General features: G+C 52.4%; 7 protein-coding genes across 7 annotated transcripts; 4 read left to right on the plus strand and 3 right to left on the minus strand.

The window, feature by feature from the left end:
- Nucleotides 1-598: 598 nt before the first annotated feature.
- On the minus strand, nucleotides 599-2,243 carry NEUTE1DRAFT_35831 (uncharacterized protein; the record flags this gene model as incomplete). The annotated part of the gene is made up of 5 exons (XM_009848823.1): nucleotides 599-795; nucleotides 975-1,025; nucleotides 1,710-1,858; nucleotides 2,003-2,193; nucleotides 2,214-2,243. Coding segments are annotated over 5 exons (618 nt in total), but the record flags the coding sequence as incomplete, so codon positions are not given.
- Nucleotides 2,244-5,124: 2,881 nt separating this feature from the next.
- Nucleotides 5,125-5,439, plus strand: NEUTE1DRAFT_98760 (uncharacterized protein; the record flags this gene model as incomplete). The annotated part of the gene is made up of 1 exon (XM_009850377.1): nucleotides 5,125-5,439. One exon carries the CDS (start codon nucleotides 5,125-5,127, stop codon nucleotides 5,437-5,439), a length of 315 nt encoding a protein of 104 aa, XP_009848679.1.
- Nucleotides 5,440-6,504: 1,065 nt separating this feature from the next.
- NEUTE1DRAFT_128186 (uncharacterized protein) lies at nucleotides 6,505-9,359 on the minus strand (the record flags this gene model as incomplete). The annotated part of the gene is made up of 4 exons (XM_009850378.1): nucleotides 6,505-7,800; nucleotides 7,849-8,654; nucleotides 8,739-8,744; nucleotides 9,054-9,359. 4 exons carry the CDS (start codon nucleotides 9,357-9,359, stop codon nucleotides 6,531-6,533), a joined length of 2,388 nt encoding a protein of 795 aa, XP_009848680.1.
- A 1,329-nt stretch (nucleotides 9,360-10,688) lies between these two features.
- Nucleotides 10,689-14,196, plus strand: NEUTE1DRAFT_77820 (uncharacterized protein; the record flags this gene model as incomplete). Its single annotated transcript, XM_009850379.1, has 2 exons — nucleotides 10,689-11,838; nucleotides 11,891-14,196. The coding sequence occupies 2 exons, from the start codon at nucleotides 10,775-10,777 to the stop codon at nucleotides 14,103-14,105; spliced, it is 3,279 nt and encodes a 1,092-aa protein (XP_009848681.1).
- A 1,040-nt stretch (nucleotides 14,197-15,236) lies between these two features.
- NEUTE1DRAFT_116190 (uncharacterized protein) lies at nucleotides 15,237-16,780 on the minus strand (the record flags this gene model as incomplete). Its single annotated transcript, XM_009850380.1, has 1 exon — nucleotides 15,237-16,780. The coding sequence occupies one exon, from the start codon at nucleotides 16,595-16,597 to the stop codon at nucleotides 16,103-16,105; it is 495 nt and encodes a 164-aa protein (XP_009848682.1).
- A 4,908-nt stretch (nucleotides 16,781-21,688) lies between these two features.
- On the plus strand, nucleotides 21,689-23,273 carry NEUTE1DRAFT_35581 (uncharacterized protein; the record flags this gene model as incomplete). The annotated part of the gene is made up of 4 exons (XM_009848810.1): nucleotides 21,689-21,814; nucleotides 21,877-22,050; nucleotides 22,153-22,734; nucleotides 22,788-23,273. 4 exons carry the CDS (start codon nucleotides 21,689-21,691, stop codon nucleotides 23,271-23,273), a joined length of 1,368 nt encoding a protein of 455 aa, XP_009847112.1.
- A 973-nt stretch (nucleotides 23,274-24,246) lies between these two features.
- On the plus strand, nucleotides 24,247-25,563 carry NEUTE1DRAFT_120567 (uncharacterized protein; the record flags this gene model as incomplete). The annotated part of the gene is made up of 2 exons (XM_009850381.1): nucleotides 24,247-24,477; nucleotides 24,595-25,563. The coding sequence occupies 2 exons, from the start codon at nucleotides 24,247-24,249 to the stop codon at nucleotides 25,012-25,014; spliced, it is 651 nt and encodes a 216-aa protein (XP_009848683.1).
- Nucleotides 25,564-25,573: the final 10 nt, after the last annotated feature.

Below are 25,573 nucleotides of genomic sequence, written 5' to 3' on the forward strand. Positions count from 1 at the left end.
CAGCAATATACAGGCCACTTAAGACACCTTCCGATATATAGAGGTGAATAAGTGGATGTCCTTACCAGCAATCAGTACCTAGGTGAGAACAGGAACCATTTTCTCTTCATTTTCACTAACTAACTTGAATACGTCTCCATCCACAAGTCCTCAAGAAACGGCCAGCTACCTTACTCAATCTGGTGACCTTTTTAAAGGACAGTCGGCCAACCGATCCATTGAGTTCTTCGCCGAGAGGAGTCAACTTTCGTATCGCTCATCTTCCACGAAAGCTCAAGAGCCTGGCTAGGGAATCGGCTTATGTCCGCGAGCATGCGGATCGCGAGCTGAAAAAGCTTGCCAAGAAGAGCAAGCGCTTGGAGAAGAAGGCCAGGGCTTTAGCAAAACGTACCGTCAAGAAGCTCATAACTACCCCGAGACAGCAAGCGCCGCAGTTCCGATCACCCATTACCAGTGGCAAACAGGAAAACTTCCAGGTGCAGAATCCACATCGAAAACCACCCGTAATCGAGGAGTCTAGAGGCAACATCAGCGTCCAGCGCTCGGGCGAGATTTATCTGGTGTTCGAGTTTTATAACACCAATGCGTATTCAGACCTCTACGCCGAATCTGGAGACATCGATATCCGAAGTTCGGGGTACTTAGCCGTAGAGGTAGATATCTGATCACCGAGGTCGAGGACAATAGAGACGACCTCGATCGAGAAGAGATTCATGCTTCGCGGCGTTTCCTTGGGCAAGAAGTTCGATGCTATGACCAAAGCCTTCCTTGATCCGTCCGGGTCAGTAACATGAGCTGTCTGAAGCGGTCTGAAGCGGTCTGAAGCGGTAGGATCTTGTGCGACTCTTTTTTCGAACTACTAGTGGAGTCGTCGTTGATAACTCATCACCCAGATGGGGGAGCGGAGGTTGTTGATCAAATGTTTCCGATATCGCGTTCTCTTCGCAATGCAGTCGTTCCTGCAGTGCCCAAACCCTTAGGAAGGAGCCTCGCAGATTCTGCATTCCCCGCCCCTTGCCCGCCATCTCTTGCCTTGGGAGAATTTTATGATTTTGTGAGTTATAGTGCGCAGTTCGGAATTCCCAACTCCCAAATGCACAGTCTCTGTTAGGTAGTCAATGGCCGTGTCGACCTTTTACGACGCAGCTCGTAGTTTGACCATCTCCACCACCGCCACCGCTGCGAGCACTTCTCTTAACCCAACGAGTTTCGTACTTTGGTAGTCGCGCCCCCTCGCAAACTTTGTCGCATCATTGAGTTACGATCTCCTCTCTGCGCCAGCAAAAGATGTCGACCGCTGCGCATTCAACAAGGCGACACTCAAGCGCACGATAGCAAGACCAGCTGCTTCCGCTCGCTCTTATTCCGGTAATACTGACTCTTTGTATAGTACACCAACCTCGACTACCCTCTTTTCGCGATTACTTTTCTCCCAAGCCCTGATTACAGCCGGTTTCTGGTACTCCAAACCATTGGCCGCGAAGCCAACGCAACACTCAAAGACCACGAAACGATGGCTGGTCAACGGAGGACGAGAAGAGGAACCAAAACTCTACAAGCTGGCTGAAGCCATTGCCGAGATCCCTCCAGTCTGGCAGAAAGACTTAAACGTCGCGAGCACTTAACAATCGGTCGTTTAGCTCGAGATATATCACCTGTATGTCACGTCCTACCCTTCTTTCCCCTCTTCTATACCATCAATGACCAACTTACCAACAACAACTGCTTCGGAAAGAGGCATACATAGAGCGGAACGCGCATCGACGAGACCAACCACACATGCCGGTCACCGGGAGGAGAAGATGTTGATGCAGCCTGGCCATACCACTTCCCAAATACTTGAATAACGTTACATATTCTGAACAAGAACGAATACCAGAAAACAAGAAGCGCAAGCGATTGCGGAGAAGCTGGAGATCCTGCTCAAGTTCCCTTTGCATCTCGGCTCCCGCCTTCTGGTATTTGCGGAAGTACCTGCATTTATGATGACCGAGATGAGAACTGGAGGACCACAAGACCTACATCAAGAATATTTTTGGACACCTGAGCGACGCAGGCCTGAAGGTGGATCTGAAGAAGCGCGAGTGCCATGTAATAATTCTCTGAGAGAAAAGAAGCATTCACCGATGTCGAAGCGGCTTTGAAATTGACAAGGATCAATACCACATGCGGCCTCAATCTACACCCCTTATCCTAAGCGCAAGCCGAAGTACCACTTCCAGTCGCAGCACAAAGTCCAGTACCAAGCCATACTGGTTGTGGAGGAATAGAGGCTAGACTAGTCAGTCACTTGCGAGCCCGTCATCACTTATATATACGTCTATATACCATATTTTCCCAAGACTTCAAGGCCAACTTATCCTTCTGTTAATCCTCTACCAGAAGTACCTTGTGCCCGTTGACGAATTCCCAGACCATCGCCGAAGGATCCGAAGCATCTCTCCACACACAAACCGAGAAGATGTTATCCGCTTACCTGGGTAACATGATCAAGGCTACCTTCTACGTCCTGAAAGAAGAAGCGCCAGCTGAAAAGGAAGCTGCAAAAATTGATGGAAAAAGGGAGCTTCTTCTGAAGACGGCGAGGAAAAAACAATCCAGTCCGTTGACCAGGAAGGAACACAGGCAGAGACTAATAAAACAGCCTTCACCCAAGCTGTTCGCCCAAATGTCGCACGGCTGGGTCGTCAAGTACTAGGTAGGTATGCTGGCGAGCCCAAGGTGGACACAATTCCCCTCAAGTATGACGAGACCGCAAAGGAGGAGTTGAGGAACGATGCCAGCAGGCATGTAGCCGAGGTGATGTGGCCATTCCCATACAGACTGGACCTGAGTGGCTTACTTAAGGCTCAGAGTCCAGCCACTTCCGCAAAGATCGCTCTCTCTGCCCTCTCCCTTCCTGTTCCCCGGTCGGTGGCAGCTGAGACTGATGGTCAATAGCATCACAACTGGAAGCTATGCTTGCATGGTTCAGATCGTTGATTGTTTGAAGCGAACTAACAAATCACTTCCAGGATGCCGATAATGACAACTTCGAGAACTACGTGTAGGAGAAACTGGTACGCGCCTGTGAGGGGCTTGAGGGCAGCCGGTACCTGCATTTATGTCTGGTAGTAGTGTTTGGTCAAATAACGAGATGATATATCTTAGAACATCATCCATTAGAGTTGTCTCTTCATGGCATGCATCGTCGGGTATTTTCCACTCCAGCATCCAGCATCTCTTTCTGTTGCGCGGGAGTTCGACTATGACCACGTTGTTTAGGTTCCGTACCTCTACAGTGTCTTGAGAGCCGCCCCAGTGTCAATTTATTGAGCAATTGTGGTATTTTCTACTTCGCCAGCTCATACCGTGACTTGGCTTCCAGAAGGCCACTATACAGTCTTGGTCTGCGCTGATCATCATAGCGGTCTTTTTGTTAGTCGAAAACCTTGGCTTCATCGTGGGGGCGAGGTTATTCGCACTTCCCTTCCGCGCCAATCCTTTTGCACGACGGGAAACAAGTTGTTACCAGGTAGCCGAAATCGAACAGGCGACTGCTAAGCTGCGATGTAATGCAGACAGCCAGCTTCGAAAAGAGAAGATGCAAACGCGCGTTGGCCACCGGTGGTGCAATTGGAGGGGCGAGGAATGAGCATGGGAAAATAGAAACCCCGAAGTCGCGAACTTAGGGCTGAAGCCGAAGTAGCACGTTTTCAGGTTGTAGTGTACCGCGCTCGGCAACTCCCACTGACAGGGCAACGGGGGTGACGATATCTGGACCGAGATGGGTCCCGTCGCCATGCGACTCTAGGATGCTTGCTCCTGGGGTTCGGTTGGGTTTCAGATGGAGCTACTCGGAGGATCACGCCCCGGGCCGCACCAAAACGGATACCAATCCGATTCTAGCTCGACAACTCAAACACGACGACAGGTAACATTGATGAAGATAAAGGTCACAAAACTCCCGCATGTTCCGGCTTGGCCTTCTAGAAGTTTTCAAGGCTCTCTCTCTCTAGCGTTCCTTCCTCAAAACTTCACCAATCTCAGCTCCACTCATCGGTTTCAAACGAAAAGGAAGGATATTTGACGCCACGTTGCCGCCTCTTCCACTTCTGCACTGTGATGTATGTATGCCATCGGAAATTACCCAAGTACCATGAGGCTGCTCGCGCCACCAATGTCACCATCACCAGATTTGGCTTGGCGTGGGATTCCTTCCTTCACACCGACAGCGTCCTTCAATTTCGTCAACGACACGTTATCGTCAAGATGAAGCGAAATACCACCACGTCTTTGGTATAAACCTCCAACCAACATAACGAAGAGTGTTTGGCCACGCCGAGTTACCTCGAGGTACAAATAGCGCCCAGCCGCAAATGACGAATAACGCGTTCCCGTCACATATTTGTCCAAGGTCCCTGTGCGATAGACAAAGATATCAGGTACACTAGTCCCAAAATCTCACAAATACCTAGCCATAACGCCGCCACTTTCTTTGTTACAAACGGGAAGAAGGGCATCGACGAACAAGGAACATTACCCCAGTTCTCATCTCATTGAGGATTCAATCTATGACATTTGAAAACACGGTCGCCACCTCCGACACTCTCTGGTCTTGACTTCCTAGACTTTCACTCCGTGCCTCTTTGTTCTAGACTGTTCTCCACGCAGTTTTCAGATTCCTACCACCTGTGGGAAATACTCTGTGAATCGAACAAAAGACTCTAGCTGGAAGTTCCTTCCAGATCTCCAGAGGCATTGCAGTCTCGACTTTCAAAACAACCAAACTGGACAAGAGCGACCGTGAGTCACATACCACAAACTGGCATCATAACACCAGGAACTAACGATGAGCAGATTAATCACATCCGCACCATCAACGGTGTCTTCACTAGTATCCACGGTTTCTACTCAGATTCTGAGCGACATCAAGTCCAGTCCAGTACGGCACAGGATTCACGTTTAAACCTCCCTTTAGAACCACATTTAGAGAGCCAGCCGAGTGGTAGAACTGCACGACTTCACTCACCTCGCACGCACGACCGACAATCACCCATTAACAAACCCCCCTCCTCAAATCCAAACACACACTCACAACTCAGCCCAATCCGCACCCAAAGACCAACACAAAAGTTCCCAAAAATGCCCACCCTACCTCTACCTTCCCTCTCAGAGGTACTCTCCCCCCGCTCCGACCACTCCTCACCCGCCTCCGGCCACACCACCACCACCTCCAACAACAACGACAACCCGTACTACATCCCCGCCACCACCCTCGACGGCGTAAACCCCCTCGGCTGGATCCTGATCGGCCTCCTCACCTTCTGCTTCGTCATGTCTTTCCTCCTCGGACAATGTTTGTTAAGGGGCCAACCGACGTCAAGAGAAAAAGAGCGGATGAGACATTTGATGGGGGTACCCCAAGAGGATTTTGAGGAGGTTGGGTGGCGAAGGTAAAACATAAAAGCCACCTGACTTCTTCTTATCAGTCAGGCTGGATCCTCATCGGTCGGTCTCCTTTCCGTTTACGTCCTGATGAGGTGGCTAAGGGAAAATGTCTGTGGGGATAACGGATTGGAAGAGGAGAGGAGTGATGAGGATGATGGAGGAGGAGTTGGGACTTGGAAAAGGAAAGCAAAAGGATAAGAAGAAAGGAAGAGTGGAGGATGGAGGGGTTGCGAGAGAGGGAACTTAAGGGAGGGGAGGAGGGATGTTGAACGCGGTTCTGGGAAGGGGAAAGGGAAGTCAACTTGGGAGTACTTTGAAATGATTGTGTGAGAAGGGGGGGGGGACAGTTGGAAGAAGAGGTGGGAGGGGAGATGACTGGATGGGGACGACGGGGAGGGAGCGGGGAGAAGTTATTCCCTCATGCCTTTTTTTTTTTTTTTCGATTCTCTGGTGGTTTGTTGGAGGAATGTTTTGCCGATGTGCTGGGAAGCGATAAGAGCAAGAACGAATGAATGACTGGAAGAGGTAATGCGAAAAGCGAAAAGGGGAGGTTAGTGAGTCATGATGAGTCATGACGAAAAGAGAGAAGAGGGGAATCTGCGTTTTTTTTTTGCTTGTCCTCAGAGGTTTTACGAACCATGAGAGAAGAAACCGCAGGAGAGGTAATCGAACGCCAGGAGAAACCAAGTTGTTTACACACACACACACAAAATCCAAGTTGTATTATCCGCTCCGCCATCTTTCCGCTGCTTGCAGCTGGTTGACTATGTAAAAAGTTCTCAAGGTATAAGGTATCCGCCCAATGTATGCTATGTGCCATGCATTTTGATAAAAAAAGAAAATGTTGTCAAGAGTAAGCGACAAGAGAGTTGAGTAGGTAGGTAGTAAAGCACCCCGACTGGTATCATCCGTCCATCCGTCTGTCCATCTAAAGTATCTTCGCCGTCGCCGTATGTGTTGTAGCTGCTGTATATCCGCCGTAAAATGTCTTTTTTTTCGTTGATTTAGTCGTAACATCATCATCAAATCGTCAGTCATCACCTCTTTCCCACCTTCCTCCACCTCTCCATCCATCCATTGTTCCCCTCCTCTTCCAAATCTCAATACCCTTTGGCAGTCACCGCCCCAACAGCGAGCGTTTCAATCCGCCCCTTGTACAACTTCATGACATGCATCAACGGATCACCCCAAATTACCCCCCTCAACATCTCTTCGCTCGCCACCACATGCGCCACCACTCCTTCATTTAGTCTCTCTTCAACCGTTTTCCCCTTACCCTTTAGCCTGGACTTTGGGTCACCACTCCTTAACACCACAAGCCGACCGGCGCAGGAGAGGGTGGAGGCGGGGAGTTTCCAAGTTGGTCCCGACGAGGACGAGGAAGTGTGGCTGCTAGAGACTGACGAAGCGGTCGTGGATGTTGTCGTCAGGGCGGAGCTGGCGGAGGATGTGGAACTGCGGGAGCGCGAGCTGCTGCGGTGGGAGGAACCGGAGGAAGAAGAGGTGTGGTGGCTGCTGCTGCCGCTGCTACTTCGGCGCTCGGTACTCCTGGCGTCTGTTGACTTGCCGGATTTCGATGATTGCAGCGATGATCGAGAAGATTTTTGTCCGGCGGGCTTCATGCGCATATTGAGGTCAGAACTACTGCTCGGTCCTTTGCGACTTGGGGCTGGCGAAAGTGGGTTGATCAAAGGCGCGGGAGAGGTGTACAGCTCGAGCAAACTCTTCACGTAAGCCTTGTCCGCCCGAGCAACCGGATCGCCCTCGTTTATGAAAGATAGGAACAAGCTTTTCTTCAGTTCCGGCCTCCTCTCAAAGTCCTCCGGTTTCTTCAACGGGATGATGCTGATTGGTGGAGTGCCGAATGTGACACAGTGAACTCGCTTAAAGCACCCAGCTACCGCCGTCAACTCGCTTTGCGCCTCCTTTGTCGTCGAGAGAATGTGGCTGTAGAGCAGAGCAGCGACGGCGCCACCAGCGCTATGGCCGGTGATGAGCAACGAATACGACGATCGGCTGGGATCCTCCTCGAGAAGCTGGCGCAGCCGACGAGCCACGGGTTGGACCATATTCCGAGCGACGTCAAGGAAGCCAGCGTGGCAAAGGTTGCCGGGATCGTCCAGGAACCCTTCGGGAGAGGTGGGATTCGAGTTGAGGTTGACGGCCCAGTCCATGAAAGTTGCTGTGCCGCGAATGGCAAACACGATGGTGTTGACATAATCCATGGGCACGGATTTGATGACCATGGCTTTGGCGCCGGTTCGCCAGTCGGCGTTGACATGGGCGTCTCGTTCGGCGCCCTTGGGCCTTTCATAGACTCGCTCGGAATACTGAGCGGCGAGACAGAGGAGGGGCCAGGTGGGAATGTACCTATGATGGTGAGTGAGTTGACCAGATGCGAAATGACGGTGTACCTACAGTCTCAAAGGGGGCAGGTCGGTAGGCAATCTCGAGTTGGCGTAGAGATCGACTTTTGCAAAGTAACCACCCGAGTTCGTTGACGACGAGTGCTCCCGATGTTCCCTGTCCCTGTGCTCCCTGTGCTCCCTCGAATGCGAGCTACTCCTCCGAATTCCCGACTTCACCGCGGATCTCGATCCGACCATGCTCGATGAGGGCGGATACGAGGTTTCCTGAACAGCCGGCCTCCATGTGAAGTGTTCCTTCTCCTCTCCACTGATTTGGTTCAGATCTATCCTCGTCAAGACATCATTTAGTCGACCGGAGATTTGGTCGTAGAGGGCGGCGCCTTGGTTGAGTAGCTGAGTCTTGTTGTCAGGCCAATGGGAAAGCATTCCGTCAAAGCCATGGGCGAGGCTTGGTACTTGGGAGATATCCGATGCCACCTCCATCACCGACCCCGCGGGCATCTTGTTGAGAGAGCTGGTGCTGTTCTTTGGCGGCGGAATCGGTGGTATTGACTGGATGAGTTGTGGCGGTGGGGAGTTTGGACCCGGAGTGCCGAGATAATAGTGATGTTGGTTGACAATGATGGGCTGTGGTGAAGACGGAGTCCATCCTGTCGGTGATGGGAGGAGGCCGGCGGGTTCGAACGGCTGACCCTTGTGCCAGTCATGCGGCGAGTAGGCTGGTGGTGGTGGGAGAGCGGCATAGTGATGTTTTGAGGACGAGCCGGAAACCTGCCGGTCACGATGACCTCGACTGGAAAGGTGAGGAGGATGGTGTGGGGATGTCGGTGTGTCTCTATCGTCTTTCCTTGGTTTCTTTGACCGACCAAAGAAAAGGAAACCCATGGTTCAGAGAGGAGTGGTAGAGTGCGGTTGTAGCTAAGGCACCCACCCACATACAATGCTCTGTAGAATAGCAGTAGGTAGACAAGTGATGAATGGCAAGAAACGAGCGGTGATTTGGGAAAGGGAAGAAGCAGAACCAAGAGGCGGAAAAGTGGATGATGGAGACAAGGACAACACATGGTCAACCGAGGCGGGCCGTCAAAAGTGGATGACTATCTCAGCCCACCACGCTAGAAAAGGGCAAAAACTGATACAGCACTAGTCTACGTAGAGGTAGTCGTCGTGAAGCTGTCCTCGATGGGAGCCATGATTTGCTGGGTGCCTGTCCTTCACTCGAGACACAGGTCAATCCAAGGCGAGCAGTCCCACAGTAGGGACGGGAGTGCCTTGTCGTTTTTCGATGGGGGGCCGCTGCAGCTTCCTATTCGCTGCCGTGGAACCACTAAGCCTCCAATGGCCGGCAGTGGTGGCGGTTTCGTGTGCCCCAGATTGGTGTAGACGGTAGATGACTGGTGGATGAGGGTCAGGCTTCTTGGGTGCCAGTGAGGGTTGGTGAGGGTTGATGAAGGCTGGTGAGGGTTGATAGCCGCCCACGATAGAATGGAATCTGCATTGGATGGGGAGAGGCAGGCCAATACGGACACAACGTGTGGGAGCATTGGGTACGCGAGCCATCTTGGTCCGTCGTCTTCTTTTGCCAAGGGTCTGGAGAAACGAAGGGAAGCTCTCGGGAGATATCCATGTGCATATGCTGCACCCAAAGGGCCGTTTTCTGAGGTGCATAGAGCATCGTCAATGTCAGTGTCAGTGTCAATGCCAGCGTCTGTTTGGCAAGTGTGTCCGTCTGGCTGTCTGCTGTGGCCCGGCCACGTCGTCGACATATGGGAAGTGGCTGGTTGAAGCTTCCTCCTCGGGGTCCATTGCGGGGAACAGTTCAACAGACAATACTATGAATGGAAGCTTCATGATTGTTGGTCTCGGCCTTCGGGGCTCCCATCCGGCCCGCCCTGAGTCGATGACTGCAGTAATGGACGCAGTAGGGACAATGTAGGGGAACGTAGGGGGGCTGGAGGTAGATCGGGGCAGTCCAGTCATAAAGAGACAACAAAGAGTTGAGCTTGTGAAAAGGAAGAGAATTTCAGACTTGTTAGTGTTGGATGACTCGTCCGAATTGGTTGGCTGTGGTTGCCTTGTACAGCGTCGCATTGCAGCCATTGGCTCTTAACAGTTCACCACTATTGGCTTGTCAGGAACAGGAAGAGAAGTCGGCGACATCGGAATGCCCTCGACTGCTGGCCCCGTCTGTGTGTTCACATGCTTCTGGAAACCACAGTTGCATGATTGCTCCTATCATTCTATGTCAGAGAGTTTCGCAGGATCGATTGAGTGATGATGCCCGACGACGATGTCAGAGCAAGGAAGTCAGATGAAGCAAAGATGTTGACAGCTACAAGTAGTACCTGGTAGGTATAAGTAGTACCTACGTATCTTTGGGACTACAAGTATGCTGTTAACGCTCTCCACGTTATTAATAGTAATCTGCTAACAGGGATACACCTGTCAGACACGGCAGTTTCACTCTTGTCTGAGAAGAAGCTGTTACCCCACTTCTTCCTCCTCCCATGGTGGGGTTGACTGAGATCCATCTCAGGGTCCGTTCAGTTCAGTTGCCGGTGCGGTGAAAGGTACATTGGGTTGGTACCTGAGACCCCTTTACATACCTTACGCCCGTGCACCGACCACCACCCTGATGGCCAACTAGGTGAGCACCGAGCAACCCAACTGCCACTTGGACGCCGCCGAGCAATCGTCCGTCGATCTGGAGGACAACCTGGACCACCCGACCGACACGACGCGATTCTTCCTTGTGTGTGTTGTATCCGCTGTGAGCCGTACACCGACACCGACACCGACCGAGACCACCGAACCCGACCCCAGTTCCCTCCCCCCGTTCCCACTCACCACCCGGCGACCCGATCACCGCCCACGCCAGACTAGGTACCTAGTGTAGCACACAACCTACACACACACACAGACAGAGAGACACTCCCCGGTTTGCTGTTCCCCCTCGAAATGCTTCCAGAGTCGCCATGGACTTCTGGTCGCGCCTCATAGCACACACGCTCCCCTCGACGGGCAACTCGCGGAACTGGAAGGACTTCGCCAAGGATCCCGTCCGCCGCCTCCAACGCTTCGAGAAGGAGTACACGCAGCTCATCCAGGCATGGCGCCTCTCGCCCAGCATCGCCCACGATGACGAGGCCGCCGAGCGCATCGAGATCTGTCTCCAGGAGCTCACCAACATGCTCACCGACGAGAACCGCCGCCCGCTGCCCCATCCGTGCATCACCTTCTGCGCCACCAAGCAGATATACATCCCCATAGCCAAGATCTCCACCACCTCCAACAACGAATGGGTCATCAAGGAGGCCGTCCTCTTCTTCGCCACCCTGATCGAGAGCGAGGAGGAGGCCTTTGTCGAGAATGACCACTTCTCCGCCAGCCTCACCCACCTGATGGTGCGCATCACCGGCGCCAACACCCTCCGTCTGAGCGCCGACACCGAGGCCCGCGTCGTCGAGTTGGCCTTCAACATCACCACCAAGCTTCGGCTCGATCCCGACATCCTGCCCGCCTGGTTTAAGTCGCAGCCGCAGAATGGAGAGGAGAAGCAGCCCCTGGGCGAACATGAGCGCTTCACGGGGAGGACGCAGAAGCAGGACTTCCCTCTCTTCTACCTGCTCATGGACTACATCCACCACGAGGGCAAGGTCGGCGACTTTGCCAGAACGGGCCTGCTGTACATCATCGAGGCCGCGTCGAGCTCCGTCGAGCTGGAGCAGTGGATTGTCGAGAGTGATCTGTCGACCCTGATGGCCACCGGCTTGGGTGCTCTGTATAGTCAGCTGAGCCGCAAGCTCGTCATCGACCATCCGTCCAATGCTCTCCCGGCCATCCTCGCCCTTTCCGACTACGAACATCCCAAGCCCAATTACGAAGTCATCAGCTCTTGTACCTTTGAGTTCCAATCGCATCTGGAAACCTTTCTTTCCCATCTTCTGTTCTGGCAAGATGTCTTGAACCACTGTCGGTCGGTAGAGGTCAAGTCCTCCTTGCTCGAGCACTTCCAGGTCATCTTTTTGCAGCAACTCTTGTAAGTCAAGGCTCTCTGGCCATGCCAACACGGTTCCACACTAACCCTGCAGATACCCATCCCTCCTCGAGTCGTCAGATATCGACGGCGGTTCCTCGGTGGCTGTCTTGACTTATCTCCGCCATATCCTCCAATCCGTTGACCACCCCGACATGATCAACCTGATCCTGCACTACCTTCTGGGTCTGCCCGATATTGTAGGATCCGTCTCGTCCGACTCCAAGGACGGCGTAAGTGCCGCTCGAAAGCGCAAGTCTATGGATCTTGCGACCATGATGGCCTCCAAGTCCGAAGCCGCAGACCCCTTGCTCTTCAACCTGGTCGATCTCATCCTCGCCTGTCTCAGGTCCCAAAGCCTCCAAACCATCTACGTCACATTGCAGCTGGTCTCGGTGATTCTTAAGAGACATCACCGCTACGCAGTCATCACCTTGCTCTACACCGAAGGCGTACTGGGTAACTCGTCTTTTAGAACCACGGGCGCCCACGAGCAGGAAGTCGAGTACCTGATGGGCCTGGCCCAGACCATCGGCGGCGAGGACAACTTCAACGAGATCTACGACAGCGTCATCAAGGACACCATGATTCGCGTCGAGAACCACCCCTGTTCCATGAAGTTGATTACCCCGAAAGCGCTAGCGAGCAACCACAAGCAGCCCGCCATCCCCGACAGCTTGCCCGGTGCGCCCAGAGACGTCCGCTCGCACACGCTGCACCCTGATGACCCCCTGCTCACCAGTGTCTTGGACCGGCTCGAGACATTCTTTATCAATCCCGTTGAGACCAACCTGTCGTTAACCGAAGTCATCTTCGACCTGGCCATCTGCGGGTACATGCATCTGGAGGGCTGGTTCCTGAGGCATCCGTCCAATTATACGTACGACGAAGACCAGGACGCACCTGCGGCCGAACCACCGGCAGACATCGACCCCGAATCCCCCGAATACGACGAATACCAACAACTCCTCTCCATGCACCATTGCCGGCGCCGGCCGCAATGGTCCCGCGATTCACTCCCCCGGTTGTTGCGCATTCTGCAAACCCTCTGTGACGAAGTCGCTGCCTACCGTGACACCATCCCCCGTTTCAACGACCTGCTCCAGCAACGTCGCGAAGCCTTTCAAACAGCCGACGGAGCCTCAATACCACCCTCCGTCGCGCCCTCCGTCGTCCCCTCAGCCGCCCCTTCGCGGTCACGCACGCCGTCCACACTGCAGCCACCCGCCCAGCTCACGCCCGGTCTGAGTACCCCGGGTAATACCGCGCCCGAACGACCAACCTCCGGCCTCGGCCTAGAGTCCTTCGCCCAGCGCATTTTCTCCGACCTCTCCTCCACCATCTCTACATCTCCCAACCGCACAGCGAACAACTCGCCCCGTCCCCGCTCCTATACCACACGTACCGTTTCCGAACGATCGAGCTACTTCACCAGCAACGAAGCCCCGCCTCCCCTACCACCTAGGAACCGGACGCCCAGCATGCTCGTCACCTCGCCACGCAAGGGAACGGGCGGCTTTGGCCTAGGAGCAAGCGGAAGCGCATTGGGCGGCGCGAGTGTTCCCGGCGCAGTGGCTAGTGATATTAGTGGCAGTGGGAAGATGGAGTTGGTCATGAGCCAGGCTAGAGCGTTCCAAGCGGTGGATCAGAGCATTTTGGCGAGGAGAGTGGGGATTCCGGATGTTTCTGATGCCAAACACGTTGGTCCTAATCTTGATGGGCAGTCCGATAGTAAGGCTGATGAAGAAATGGAGTTGGGCGATAGGCTGGCTGGGGAGGGACAGGATGTGGCTGTGTTGCCGAGGTTGACGGTCCATCGCCCGCCGCCAAAGGGAGAAGATGGAGGATTAGATGCTTTGGAAGGGGATGAAGATGATGAGGAGGCGAAGCCGGCTGTTCCTCCCAAGGACGATCCACCTTCTCCTGCACCCGCTGCCGGCACTGACACTCCTCACGAGGCTGGCGAGGCTCCCACCTCCTCCGAAATAAATGATGAAACCACGGACTCGGAGGGACAGAATCCCGCCACCGCCACGGCTGACGGCCAGAACCCCGACCAGCAACCAAAGACGGCCGAAGACCAACAAGAACAACAAGCATCCCAGGAGGCAGCTGAAGCCGCGGACAAAGAAGAAGAAGAAGAAGAAGCAACAAAGGCATCAGTATCCCATGTCCTGACGAACGTCATCATCTTGCAATCCTTCCTCTTTGAGCTGGCGAGCTTGGTGCAAGTTAGGGCGGGCGTGTTTGAGGAGGTTAGGTTCGTGTAAACAATTACAGACAGGTACTCTTACTTGCGTACCTACCATGTTAGATACAGTATATATACTATAATGTTACCTCGTGTATAGATTGCTATGGAAAGAGCGTGGAGTAGATGAAAAGGCTGCAGATGACTAAGGTATGTTTATGTAGTCACCGATGACTGGTGATTGGAAATCGGTACATGGATACGAGAATCAATCGTTCGTAGGTATCGTACTGAACGTCCATCATATCCAATTACCCAAAATCAATCAATACTTCTGGGGAAGCTATGGTACTTTGGTCCTCTTGATAAATATTGCGGTCTTCAATGGAATCATTGTGTATTCTCAGTCCTCCTCCTTCATCTATCGAGTATCTTTTATTAATTACTTCTCGTTTCTGAACACGTCAGTCCTGTGATAGATAGACGTACTACTGTCTACAATAGTTAAACAATCATTCCATTATGTAGAACTGCCATTCCGCTCATTGCAATCTAACAAACTCATGTTGCCGAAATATAACATTACTAAAATTTCTCTATAACTGTGAATCGATCAAACCGAAAAGAGATCTGAATTTTTATGGAAGTTGACCGAAGATCCTGAGCTGATAAATATCATGATATCAGTATTGGACTACATGAGGCTCACCAACCTCCGCGCATCGTCTCTTGAAACTTTCTTCAGACTCTCGCGATGACACACAGACATTGATTTTATTTCTACCAAACGCTACGAACGCAGGAAATAGCATACGCTCACGTATATCTGATTGGTGTCAATGGTGTCTTCTTTGCCCAACCCATCGACATCTTGCTGGGAGTCCTTGCTTGGCCTAGTATATGTATCTGACCTACTATACGGAGTCACTGTCTGCAGGCTGAAGCTTACAAAGGCAACATGTGTCCGGAGGTAACCAGTCTCAAGGACACATTATAAGATGGCACGATCATTTACGTCGGTGCCAGAGGAAGACCAACTGGCTGAAGATGAGGCTAGATTCCCTACCAATTCTGATGGCGAAACCTCTAGCAAATGTACCAAAAACAAGTGTACTAGCCTTTTGTCTTCCATGTACCTATTGTATCCATGTCTTAGCCATACATATGCCCCTATGCCGTCTAGAACGAGATCAAGTATTTTGCAAGCGATACAAACAAGTCATGATCTTTGCAAAGCCATCTAAGCCGACAATAACATAACAACGTCAACGGGACGAGAACAGTATACCAGGGAAGCAAAGCACCCAAGCATACCAGCAAGGGCACCCATTGTCATTAGTCATCCACAAATCGCAACACTAACTGAAGCAACCACAACAACAACTGACAACCAACTGATACAAGCTGCATGAGCCTTTCTGACTCACTTCTCAGATCTGCATCCATAACCATATCTGATGCTGAATTAAGTCTTGCAATGCTTTGGGGAAATCCGTCATGTTCCCATCATCGTCCAGGTCCAGCCCAGTGGCTCAAGTCTTCAGCCCCCGCTCCATTCAGCTTCCTTGTCATCCCTTTTCTCCCTTGCGTTGCATATATCATGTACCAATCGCTTTTCCTTCACGTTCTTCCTCTTGAAGATGTATCATGACAGCCCCTCAATATCCCTTCTCTTTCTTTCCCAAACCATTTGCATCAAGAAGAATAGATGTAGTTGTCAAAATCCATTTCGCCATATCGAAACAAGTCGAACTAAACTCCGCCCAACGCCATCCGCATGTGTCGCGTTCTATGGCCGACCGAGCACGAAGGATATAAAACCATTTTAACGCCGTAACCGCTTGGAAGACCAAAAAGCAAGGCGGTTATGCAGCCTGCCAAGAAACGACAGACAAAAGACAAAGGAAAGTGTCGGCAGGCTGTTGCGGGCCGGGTAGGGTTATCAAACAGAGGGCTATGAAGTCGTCCTCTTTGTAGTCGCGGCATCCTCATGATGCGCATGTTGGGCGATTGTGCGGATCCAACAAGAGATTCTCAACGAGAAGGCGGCACCCAGGTGTCCCATAGATGGTCCAGTTATTTTTGGTTCTGCCTCTCGCTCTTCCAGATGCCGGCACCGAGCGGCTTGCTGACGCCGAAGCCCACGCCAACGGCAAGACCAATAACGAGCAAGCCGATCATGACCTTGACGATGATGCGGTTGCGTTTGCTCATTTGCGCCAGACAGTTGCAAGTGTGACGGTTCATCTTGGCATCCTTCGCCTTTTGCTTCCAGTGGTCTTGACCGGGCCATACCTGGCACTCTGTTGTGGCTCCCTTTGTTGTTGTGCTCTTCTTGACGCAGGTTTCATTGGTGACCATGGCTTCGATGTCGGACTCGAAGGGATTGGCACGAGCGCTGTAGGGGGTAGAGACGTCTGAGGGGCGCGATAATGTCATGTTCTTTTCGGCCATGGGAGAGAGGCCGTCGGGAATGAGGGTATCTCGGGAAGTCTTTGGCTCGAGGCGGGTCGTGGTGGTCTCAAGGTGCAGGCCGGCCTTGTTCCGCTCATGTTCAACGAGGGACGCCATGTTGGAAGCGGGAGTGGGCGATGGCAAGGGTCAAGTAGACGAGGGGAAGGACTGGGGTGGTGGTTGAAGGCTAACTGGCTAGACGAGTAAAACCTAGTGGCCGGTTGGATTGGATAATGTCTATGTTGGTGTGTCGCCGACCGTGCTAGTCCGCGAGCGTGATAGGGATATATGACGGCGAAGCGTTACCCGAAATGGCGATCTGGAAGGAGTCAGCTTCACGTCTTCAGCAGAGATGGAAGAGCAAGCACAGAAGGGCGACACAGGGCACTTCGGTTGGGAAGGAGTGACGATGTTGGTGGTGGGCACGGGTGCGTACAGCAACGGCCATGATCCATGATCCATCGCACACAGAACACTGCAGTGAGCACAGACAGGAACGAGAGAAACAGCGACTCACCAAACAGGTCGTAATAATATGTCGATATCTGGTTCGACTCGAGTATCGATCGACTGGCGTGAAATGAATTGAGAGACCAAAAGAAGGATCCCCAGCAAACAATCTCTCTACCACGTGTGGTCAAACTGTAGAGGTAGACAGGTAGGCGGGATACGACGATGGGGGGAGATGAGAGACAAGAATGAAGATAAGGGAAAGAGGGATAGGGATTTCCCGTATTAAGATCACCTCGGTGGTTGATCCTGGGGGCAAGGAAGACCGATTGAGGAGAAGTTGCACGAGACCAGGTTCACTCCAGGCGAGTCACGATAAGCGGATAGCGGTGAATCTGGGAGGGGAAGTGAAGGGAATGGCCTTGGTTGTCGTCGTCGTCGTCGTCGATGTCGTCGAACGCCCACCTGGTGAAAGGATGGTGATGACGATACCTGGAGAGATAGGTCCAGGTATTGCATGAGGAGAGAAGAGGGAAGGGAAAACAAGAGGAAGGAACAACGACTGAAGAGCAAGCAAAAAGTTGGAGTTTCAAGAGCCAGTGGGGGAGTAGCAATGACACCTACTAGCAACGGGCAGGTACCAACCAGGGCCGGACCAGGTTCACTCACCCAGGCGCAGGCATCAAACTTCCAATCGGTTCACGCAAGGACGGGAGGGAAATGAGAAGGGGCAGGGATACGTACCTGCTGGCACACAAATCAGCACATTTTCATTGCAGCGCCTGCTATTAAGAAGGTGCGCTGCGCACTGTCACTGTCACCAACGAAGGAAGAGGGTCACCTTATACCAAACGAAGAAAGAGGCACGCAATGAATGCAAGTCACTGCAGTTAGTTCTTCCCTCTTTTCCCTTGTCTTTTTTTACTTCCTTTGCTCCTTCTCCCCTGGTCCGTCGTCCGTGTATGTAGTTTGGTAGTGTAGGTAGTTCACAATCCATTCACCAATTGGCCCCCTGAGAATACGGGAGTAGAGGCTTGGCGGGAGCTAGGGCCAAACAGGGGAAAGTCCATGTGAACAGGGGTCTACCTGCAGCAGTCGCGACTCGCGGCCACTCTTGGCTGAACGTCTTGGCTGAGCCGCTCGCTTGTGTGCTTAGCCAATAGAAAGCTGGCTCAAGTGGATCTTGACCGGCCAGTTTTAGACCCATTTAAACCCATTTCCTTTTCCAGGTACACGCCGCTTGTGTGATTGGCCGGGAAGAGGCCCTTATGGTGGGTAGCCCTGGACCAAGCTAAAGTAGGCCACCCCACCACCGTTGGTACAGTACTTTACTTTAAAAGTACCCTTCCCCGTCGCTTGCCCTTTCCCCTCGAGCGAGAAAAGGGGCAATGGTGCTTGACAATCGAACATGTCGATGATCCGTTGAACATCATTCCACTTCAACTTGCCCAATGGTTGACCGACAGACGGGAACTGAACCACCTCAAAAGCACGCAACCGGCCGTGAATGCAGCAGTGGACGATGGATGTGCCGGCCTGTGCAACAAGTGGCTGCATCGACGGTCGGCGTAGTGCGCGCAGTCCATATTATGGCCCTTACTGTGCCTTGATAAGACGCCCGCATAGCAAGCTGTAAGTAATTGGACAATGCAGTGGAAAGTATTCGAGCCTTTCTGCCATCATACCGTCTCTCGAGGCACTGCAAGTCACACTAGTTCAGCTGCAATGATCATCACCGGTGGCCGATCGAGGTTCCAAACGAGCCAAGTTCGACGACAGCTCAGCGCCAGACCCTCACACACGTGCTCCGACATTCTAGACACACCATGGTTCTTTTATTTCTTCTCGTGCCCTTCCCCTCCCTCGTTATCTTTAGTGTCGGCCTCACACATGTCTACACTGCCTCTAGACACTACACACGATACTGTGCCAACTGCAAACCCAGGGATGTGGGTAAGGACGGTTCGTTCTCCCGGTTGCAACGCTGTTCCCTGAGAATTAAACTTTGCCGCCATTGGTTTTGCCAAGGCTCGCTTCTTGTTTTTGCTACTCGTGTTCCTTGCGTCTCCACATTGCTTGTTTCCTTGGTCTCTTTACGTTTCACACGTCCGGGATCAATCAATATTGAACAATCAGGATCCATCCATTTAACTTATCTTTATCTTCAAACGCTCAGTCCCAGAATACCTAACGATCAAATCCCAACATTTTGTTCTGAGCAATCAGTGCTTCACCGGTCACCATCGTCAAACATAACAGCTCGACGGCCCCAATATGTAGCCCGATGCCCCCCTTCGGCTCCGTCCCTGGTCCCACCATCCGCACCAACAAAAGCCTGGGGCGGTCTGGACGGGAAGCTATTTCTGCTCCATGAGCTTAATCCTACCTCCCTAACTGACTTCTGCCGACTCCCTCGGGTCCTCTTCGCCACCATAAACCTTATCGCCCGCAGCTCCCACGAGAACTACGCGGCACATTCCGGTACAATGCGGGGAAAAGGAACGCTAGCATAAAGAACTATCGACCATGGCTTTTACCGCTAGTCAAGAAGCATTCCTCCTTCCTTATTCCTCAGGTCATGGTTTCCAGGTCATCCCTCCAAGGGCCAGAGACACACACTCACACGGTCTGGGATGCGGCGTCTTCCCGGAAAACCCTCACAGACCCAACTGAAGTCCAATTGAAATCAGGTAGCCCAATTCGCCACACGATATCAACATTGAAGGCCAAACACTTTCAAGGATAGTCGAGCCACAGCCCACGTTGTGCAGAGCAGGTGTCATATGTCACCCTCTCTCTCTGTCAAACTGCCAGCACCAAAGGGTCTCGCGTCGTCCGAAAGTTCGCACGTACCTACACCTGCCTCATCGTTCCTTTTTGTGAAAGCCCGTTGATGTTCCTGATCTCCACCGCATCTTCGTGCAACACACCATGATCATTGTCAGATTCTCTTGTTATACCGTCGGAGATCTCCTCGTCGGTCAACGTCTGCCGTTTCACTTCAAATTCGCCTTTGTCCTTGTTCAAAGCACATGTTTTGTGCATGTAAATGTGGGTTGTAGGGACTCACGATCCCATCCCCCGCCATCTAATTCCAGATTCGTTTTCTTTACGTTCTTTGTTATATTCTAGGAGAGTTCCTGAGTGCAATGTGCGCCTGATGACGTTCGAGGGGTCATTCTGTGGAAATGAAAGCAGTTAAAGGACATGCCTTGCTTCCATGAAAAAAGAGCTGTTGTTTCTATGCCCCGCTTTCATCGGCTTCGAGAGGCATCTTTCGCTCCCATCCGAGTGGTTTCAGAGGAAGATTCCGTATCACCAACGGGTAATCACGCAATGCGTACCTGATTCCATAAGAATGGCAAATACCTGCCTCACCCAAGGCTTGCTGCATCGGTATGAGGATTGGGATGAAAGCCCAGGCAAGTCTCCGGATGCGAGTGTGTTCTACCCTGAAAGCACCTTTTTGTCACCTGTAGCAATAAAGGTCTCATCTGAAGTCATCCGTGATTTCTGCAAGAAAGTAAACCGCAGATTAGCGAGGAAAGTAATGCGCTCCCCTCACTTCCCTGAGTTCCTTCCGGGTCTGGTGCCTGAGATGGAAGATGGCAAATCGGGGAAGGAGTGCTTTGTGTGTGCTTTTTGCCTCTCGTGATGATCTATCCGGAGCTCATGAGAAGCAAGACGGCTACCGATGGCATAGTTCATCGTCAATAGTCACTTTCTGAGTCTCATCGCATTTTGCTCGCTTACGTGACTGGATTCCATGGCAGACCCCCGTTTTCGCAAAAAACAAGCCAGAGTGATCCAGACAAGCGTCCGAGTAAGAGCAGAGGGGCAAGAAGGAAATCATTTGTTGATAATGACGATCTCAGATTCAGCGATGAAAGTTCACAACGCAGGTCATTCACAAGATTTCAAGCCGGGAAAGAGATTGAGCGTGAACCAACAGCTGTCGAGTCTTCGCAGTCTGATGGTTCTAGCCTCAATATGAAATATTCGATGACATGACTTGCTCTTATATTCACGCCTGAGCTCGCGGATGTACTCCGGCCGAGGTTTCATGAAGTCCAGAGCAATTTGATGGGTATTGTTTCTCATGCTGAAATCTGTAGGAAGCATTGTTGTTTGCTGTATAATACGTACAACAAGCAGTTACTGTGATTGAGTGTCAAGGGAAAAGCCAACACTTGCTGGCGAAGATCATCACGTTGGCGTTAATATCATCGACAGTAAATCGCGATGCTTTCGTAGGGAATGATGTGAGCGAGAAGTCATTGCTTTCTTCATATGAGCACAATCTCTAAGTCCTCCTTCATCTCACGATCTTGGATCACGCATCATGGTGCTCAGTTGGTTTACTTCCAGGCTGCCTTTTCTCAGATATGATCTTATCTGATGTTGTTGTTTTTCATCTCAACACCATTTTGCTTACGCCCAGGCAGCCTTTCCTCACACGAGCTCTCTCATGACGAGGTTGTTCGTCTCAACTTCCTGCTGTTTGCCTCTAAGCTGCCGCTTATTATCAGGAAATCGAATGATGAGAACGCTATCATCCAAACCTCCAGCCGAAAGGGTTCTCACGAAAACCGCGAGAATCATCCACCCAAACAAGTATAAGAAACCCCTTTCCCTCCGCCAACGACGACAAGATTCTTTCCTCTTCCAACATAATCACATCCATCTCACAAAGCTATCTCTCAGTTCACCCTTTACTTCAAGTTCTACATCTGTCCACATCTTCTACACCCCTTCAAGATGCGCACCACTTGCATCGCCACCGTCCTCCTGGCGTTGGCACCCACTGCCATCTTCGGTAGCCCCGTGCCTGTTCTTAAGGTCGGCGTCACCACTAGTGACCACCACGATCTCACCGGTTCCAAGGTAGTTTCCCCCCCTCTCAAACCCCGATCACCCTCAAGTCAAGCTAACTGACACCTCCCAAGACCACCAAACTGAACCATGGTATCGTTGACCGCGACGACCACAACCCTCCGACCAAAACCGCCGTTCCCGGCGACTTGTGCATCAATGCTCACGCCACCATGATTTGCACCCCCGGCGGAGAGGGTAAACCCAACTGGAACCAGAACACTAAGTTCTCTAAGCCTGACGACTCGGTCAACGTTGAGGCCGCCGTCGCCGAGGCAGCTGCCAAAGTCGAAGGCCGAGATGACACCGATCCCAACGTGTGGAACTGCAGCTCCACCTCCCTCAGACAGTACCAGTGCACCGGCGGCCCCGACAACGAGACGTGCATCTTCGACGACGGCCGCAAGGTTTCTTGCACCAGCAACCAGAAGACTGCTGCCCTCCAGACCAACGCCAGAAACGGCGAAGGTCCTGATTTCACCTGCGTCACCGACACGAGGGGGGTTTGCGTTTGCACTGGTGCTGATCTCCGCTGCATCATTGAGAAGCAGGGTGATGCTACTTGCAGCTTTAATGGTTCCGATGGCGATGCCAGCAAGTTGAAGGTCAATACCGAGCGTCTTGCGACTGTTCTTTCCACAGTTGCGCCCAAGCCCAAGGACGACAGCGACCCCTTTGACGCCAACCCTAACTACTCCTGTTCTCAGATCTCGGACTGGACTTGGTCTTGTGGTTCGAACGGTGCTGATCCCGGCAATCCTAGCGGAAACAGCCTTGTCTCGGACGGTGGGCATTATGACCCAGGTCAGGGATGTAACCAACCGCAGGGTTTCTTTGGTGGTTGTGACGGCAAGCTTGACTCTCACGACAAGATCGAGGGTGATCATGTTCCCAAAGCCAATGCCATTGGGTCCGACGTTACCTGCGTTGATGTAAGTCTTCGCCTTTCCCCTTTCCCACTCACTCACCACTAACGTCGTCCTAGATGACCGACCGTAACAAGCTCCCCTATCCCTCCGGCCTTAACGACTGCAGCGCCCTCCAATCTGACTTCCTCTCCCCCAACAACACCCTCTTCAACCCCGACCCCGACGTCAATCCCCACTCCACCAATCCGGACGACTTCGTCCTCTCCTGGTCAACCGACTCCAAAACTTGCAAACACGCGGCCCACAACACTTGCCACCTTTCCATCTGCAACTACGCAATCATGGCTGGCGCAACCGTACCCGTCAAGATCCCCAAGGCAGTGATCAGAGAGAACATGAAGATGGTGCTGGATAAGTGCGTGGAGCAGCAGCAGGTGGGCGGCTATGTGTATCCTGAGACGACGCATGATGTGACTTTGGCGTTGGGGACGCTGGATACCACGCAGACCTATGGAAAGAGGGATGTGGCTACTAACGATGGTAATCCGGATGAGGATTGCAGTGTGGTGGAAAGCTTTTTCTGGTATTGCAAGGCCAGGTGAGAAAGGGGTCGGACCGAACTGGGAATCTGGTCGCAGTCCTAGGAGTTCCTTGGGATCTTGACCACTACCTACTTCTGACCAGCCAAGGATATAACTAGGGTAAAGGGTAACTTGGACGGGGGAAGTTCATGGGGGGTTTTAGCTCGAAGGATCTAGTCAAGATGCATAATGGTGATAGCTTGACGGCTTGACGATGGAGGTTTTTCCGACAGTCGCTGACGTGAGCCAGATAGCTGATATATACCTCTACAAACGCTCGTTGTCCTTGCAACATATAATCGTATCAAGGGTTGACTTGACAGAATCAAGTTGCCAGAAACTCCTTTTTACCCTTCAAGACCCCAGTGCTCGTGGCAAACACTCGTGCATCATCAAGCTCTTTCGACCGTTATGGGTAGAGGAATGTTTGACGCTTGCCATATTGGCTTTGGGAATAATTAGGCAGGCATTTACGCCAAGTTAAAGCATCAGATTAGCGATGAAAACGGCCGAGGGCAACTTGAGATCCTTGAGGTTTTACCAGATGTCTGCATTCTGCCACTGAACATTTTTTTAAAAACGACTTATCAGCCTGTCGCGAGCCCGCACCGATGGTTTGGTTCTTTCATCGGCCCTCAGGTCTGTTCATTGTCCACGCGAAACGAAAACGGAAGGCACGCGTGAATGGGACTTGTTCGTTCCATCTGAACCTTTCCAGCTCGGCGCCAGCAAAATCGGGTACCAAGCAGATGGACGTGTCCCGTTTTCCCTCTTCTCTTTTTTTAACTCTCCTCAACACCAACTTTTATCACCAGCCATTTCTTGGTGTTTTGGTTTTGGCCGGTAACTTCTACCGCTTCGTCCAAGCAGCGCTACAGTACTTCGGCAACGAAAGTACCTCTACATTCGACCTACTTACACCAGCCACACCTCCTTATCGTTCTTGCCAAGCCCCGCGATAAGCCAGCCCTGCGTCACCATCACCATCACAAGGATGTCTCACCACCAGTCAGCCTGGACCGCGAATCGGTTCGGATCTCGGCCAGGCCACCCTACCGATCCGCACCGTCACCACTGGAACGCCATCCAAGACTCTCTTCACCCCATCTACCCGCGCCCTCGTTCCAACGTTCAGCTCGACTATCTCGACGAAATTATGCCTACGCCGCGACTGAAAGATCACGTTGACACCTTTTTTGGACCGGTCAGTGACGGTGGAAGTACGGTATGTCTTGTCTTCTCTCTCCGTCTCCTCTCCATCCCACCTTCACTCACTCTCTCTCCCTCCTTTATTATCTATCTTATTTTCTCCAATCTAACCAGTCCCCCCCCCCGTGCTTAGAACAAAGACGCCCACTTTACCCCCGTCCACCTACACGCCTCCCACCACGCCGACCTCTTCGACGACTTCACGCGCGACCGCCTCCCCGCCTCGGAAGACATCTACGTGCCTCCGCACCTCCAGCCTCTCAACCCCGAAGACGAAGATGACGTGGTGCCTGACCAACACGCTGCGTTTGGCATCCAAAAGGCTACACAAAAGACGCGCGAGCCGGCCTGGAGGGATTTGGGACTGGAGGAGCTGATGCAGCAGGGTCCTGGGGCGCCGGGGGCCGGGTTGGGATTAGGGAATGGCGGAGTGGGTGGTGGGAGCACGGCGGGGGTTGCGGGGGGTGGAGGACCAGGGGCGGGGAATGGAGGGAGGAGTAGAGTGGCTAGGAAGAAGATGAGGGCCGGTGAGCATGGGGGTTTGCCGAGGTGAAAAGTAATGTCGAAGTGGAAGGAGGGATGGCGATGATGATCATGATGATGAGCCATACGGACTGCGTTGGGACACGGCGGCTGAAGAAGGTATCGTCATGGAATGCGCAGAAGAACGATGACGGCGGCGGCGACGCGACATAGCGCTGGCGAGCGGACAGCTACGGAACATTTGCGGTTATAGCATGGGCAGGAGTTCGAGTTTCCCGTTTGCGACGCGGTGACGGAGCGCAACGCATGGAGTTGGAAGGCTCATTACTATATGGGTCAACTTGACGGGCCCTGGATCACAGAACAAGGGATAACATCACAACAGACGGCATGTTGGAAGCGGCGTATGGCGGCATAGCTAGGACGGCGCAAGATTGTTTATCAGAGATATCCCATGGGTTTTTGCTGTTAGAATTGTGTACCCGAAACAACATAACTTCTCTTTCCAACGCCAACGTGGTTTCTTGAGTCCCGCCGTGAGAGATAACCATGCTGTTGCTCGAATAATGCGCCTCAGTTAATAACCGGCCTTGATTTGACCTGTGCTAATAATCTTCACAAACAATACC

Source organism: Neurospora tetrasperma (genome assembly GCF_000213175.1).
Source record: "Neurospora tetrasperma FGSC 2508 unplaced genomic scaffold NEUTE1scaffold_1, whole genome shotgun sequence".
In the NCBI taxonomy this organism is placed as follows: domain Eukaryota; kingdom Fungi; phylum Ascomycota; class Sordariomycetes; order Sordariales; family Sordariaceae; genus Neurospora; species Neurospora tetrasperma.